This window comes from Ovis aries, chromosome 15 (genome assembly GCF_016772045.2).
Source record: "Ovis aries strain OAR_USU_Benz2616 breed Rambouillet chromosome 15, ARS-UI_Ramb_v3.0, whole genome shotgun sequence".
NCBI classification, from domain to species: Eukaryota; Metazoa; Chordata; class Mammalia; order Artiodactyla; family Bovidae; genus Ovis; species Ovis aries.
Window position 1 is genome coordinate 46,453,855 of NC_056068.1, and position 2,664 is coordinate 46,456,518.

General features: G+C 62.7%; 1 protein-coding gene across 1 annotated transcript; it reads left to right on the top strand.

Moving 5' to 3' along the window:
- The first annotated feature begins 740 nt into the window (after positions 1 to 740).
- CAVIN3 (caveolae associated protein 3) lies at positions 741 to 2,365 on the top strand. Its single transcript, XM_015101052.3, has 2 exons — positions 741 to 1,174; positions 1,752 to 2,365. The coding sequence occupies exons 1-2, from the start codon at positions 791 to 793 to the stop codon at positions 2,142 to 2,144; spliced, it is 777 nt and encodes a 258-aa protein (XP_014956538.3). The 5' UTR covers positions 741 to 790; the 3' UTR covers positions 2,145 to 2,365.
- The last annotated feature ends 299 nt before the right edge of the window (positions 2,366 to 2,664 follow it).

Here is a 2,664-nt window from a genome sequence, read left to right on the forward strand (position 1 = left end):
TTGAGGTGCAGGAGCTAGGCCCTCATGGGCTCAAAGAAAGCGAGGAAGGAGACCTAGAAGAAAGAAAATAGGGTAATGCTACCCATCGAACTAGAGAAGCAGGAAATGAGGCCTGTGGCCAAACCCTGGTGATGACTACTAGGAAAATACCAGGGGATGCCTCCCCACCCGCTCCGCCTCTCCTCTGTCTACGTGGCCTGCTGGGTCCCAAAGTGAGGCCTTGGGCCCAGTCTTCGGTCTATATCGAAACAGCCAAGAGCCTAGGGTGCAAACACAGCCCTCTATATCGAAACAGCCAAGAGCCTAGGGTGCAAACACAGCCCTCTGAGGCGCGGGAGGCCGAGGGCAGGGGGCTGCGGAGGCCCTTTGGCCACACATTTGCCTTCTGACATAGTTTCTCTGCCCACACGATGCCCACAACAACATGTTCCAAGGCTTGCCCTTTGCACTGGGGAGAGAGTACTTTCCAGAAAGAGGCACACCAGGGAACTGGGAGTGGAGGAAGGGAACTCAAACTCCTGATGAGAGAGTCAGTCGCGCTGGGTGGGGCGGATTCCAGGCCAACCTGCCTCCCCGCGGGGCCCCGGGCAGGGCGGCAGAGAGGGGGCGCGCTTCCGAAGGACCCCACCGCCGACATCCCGCCCTCTGCCCTCCCCCCCGCCGCAGCCGGGGAAGGCCAACTCCGCCTGCCTGAGTCACGGCCAAAGCTGGGGAGGAGCCGGGGAAGGCGGCCCCAGCGCAGAACGCGGCTGGCGGCTTCAGCGGGAGCCAGGCAGGGCGGTCAGGGATCATGGGGGAGAGCGCTCTGGAGTCGGGGCCTGTGCCGGGAGCGCCGGCCGGGGGCCCGGTGCACGCCGTCACGGTGGTGACCCTGCTGGAGAAGCTGGCCACCATGCTGGAGACGCTGCGCGAGCGGCAGGGGGGCCTGGCTCAGAGGCAGGGCGGCCTGGCGGGCTCCGTGCGCCGCATCCAGAGCAACCTGGGCGCGCTGAGTCGCAGCCACGATACCACGAGCAACACGCTGGCGCAGCTGCTGGCCAAGGCGGAGCGCGTGGGCTCGCACGCGGATGCCGCCCAGGAGCGCGCCGTGCGCCGTGCCGCCCAGGTGCAGCGGCTGGAGGCCAACCACGGGCTGCTGGTGGCGCGCGGGAAGCTCCACGTTCTGCTCTTCAAGGTTAGTGACCTCAGGCGTCCCCGGATCCGGGGCCTTTTCCCGCCTGCGGGCCACGCTCTGGGGCTCCCCCTCCCATCCGCCTGCCGCACCCACATTCCTGACCCCACCCTCTTCCCTTCTCGGGGAACCCACTTCCATGGCCGCACCCACTTCCCACTGCCCAGCCCCAGCCTTCCCTCACGCCCCTGAAGGCAGCCTGGCCAATGAACGGCCGCCCAGCTCTCGCTCAGGCCACGTCCACAGAAGTTCCTCCAAGTACCAGCCCATCCCTGAATGAAAGTAACGGTGATGGGAGTGCATCCTGAGACAGTTCGCAGCCTCCAGCTGTTCTTGCCCCTGAGGCCACCATCCTGCCTCAGGCCTCTAAAGGGGCCCCGCAGACTTGTGCACAGTTCGCCTGTCCTAGTTGTCCCCACCTCCCTCCAACCGCCTCCCTACTTTCCCACGCCTGCCTAGCCTTTCCCCTCTGGGCTGCGGAGGCTGCGGGTGGGGCCGGTCTCCCTGGTGTAACTGAGATGGGGGGCTCAGGCTCCCGAGAGGGGGCTGCCAGGACCAGTTCTGTGACCTTCACTTGCAGGAGGAGGCTGAAATCCCAGCCAAGGCCTTCCAGAAGGCGCCGGAGCCCTTAGGCCCGGTGGAACTTGGCCCACAGCAGCCCGAAGCCGAAGCTGAAGAGAGCTCAGACGAGGAGGAGCCTGTGGAGTCCAGGGCACGGAGGCTGAGGCGCACCGGGTTGGAGAAGGTACAGAGCCTCCGAAGGGCCCTTTCAGGCCGCAAAGGCCATGCTGCGCCAACAGCCACGCCTGTTAAGCCACCTCGCCTTGGGCCGGGCCGGAGTGCTGAGGGCCAGCCGGAAGCCCAGCCTGCGCTGGAGTCCAAGCTGGAGCCAGAACCTCCGCAGGACACCGAGGAGGATCCCGGGAGACCTGCTGAAGCGGCGGCTGTGCTCCAAGTAGAGAGTGCGGCCTGATGGCCCGTGCTGCCTGCCTCCCCTGTGCCTAATGCTAGTCCCCAAATAAATCTTTCTCTCAGAATGCAGCATTCCCGCCCAAATAAGGAGTGAATCCTGCATCCACAGCCCAGCGCTGGCCCTCCCTTCCCGGCTTCTCTAGCCCAGCACCCTGTGTCCTCTAAAAGAGCAGCCACTCACACCTGTTTACACTCACCATCAATAAAAGTCATGTCACCTAATCCGGACTCCATGTGAAGGGGTGGGAGAAAGGTGGTGCAAGAAATAAGACAGACGTTGGAACCTGGAATGTGACTTCAGTTTCAAACAGATCATTGTATGGTTTCTCATTTCCACTGAATCCTGGGCTCTACCCCAGTGGCACATAGAAGTGTCCTTCTGGCCACTTGCTCCTTCAGCACTTTCCTTGTAGGGACAGACAAGTGTGATTTTTAGCCCCCAGCATCTAGTACAGTCCCTTGCTTTTAGGCGCTCAGCAAATGCCAACTTGTGGTTTTCCTTTTAGTCACTTCTTCCTCTA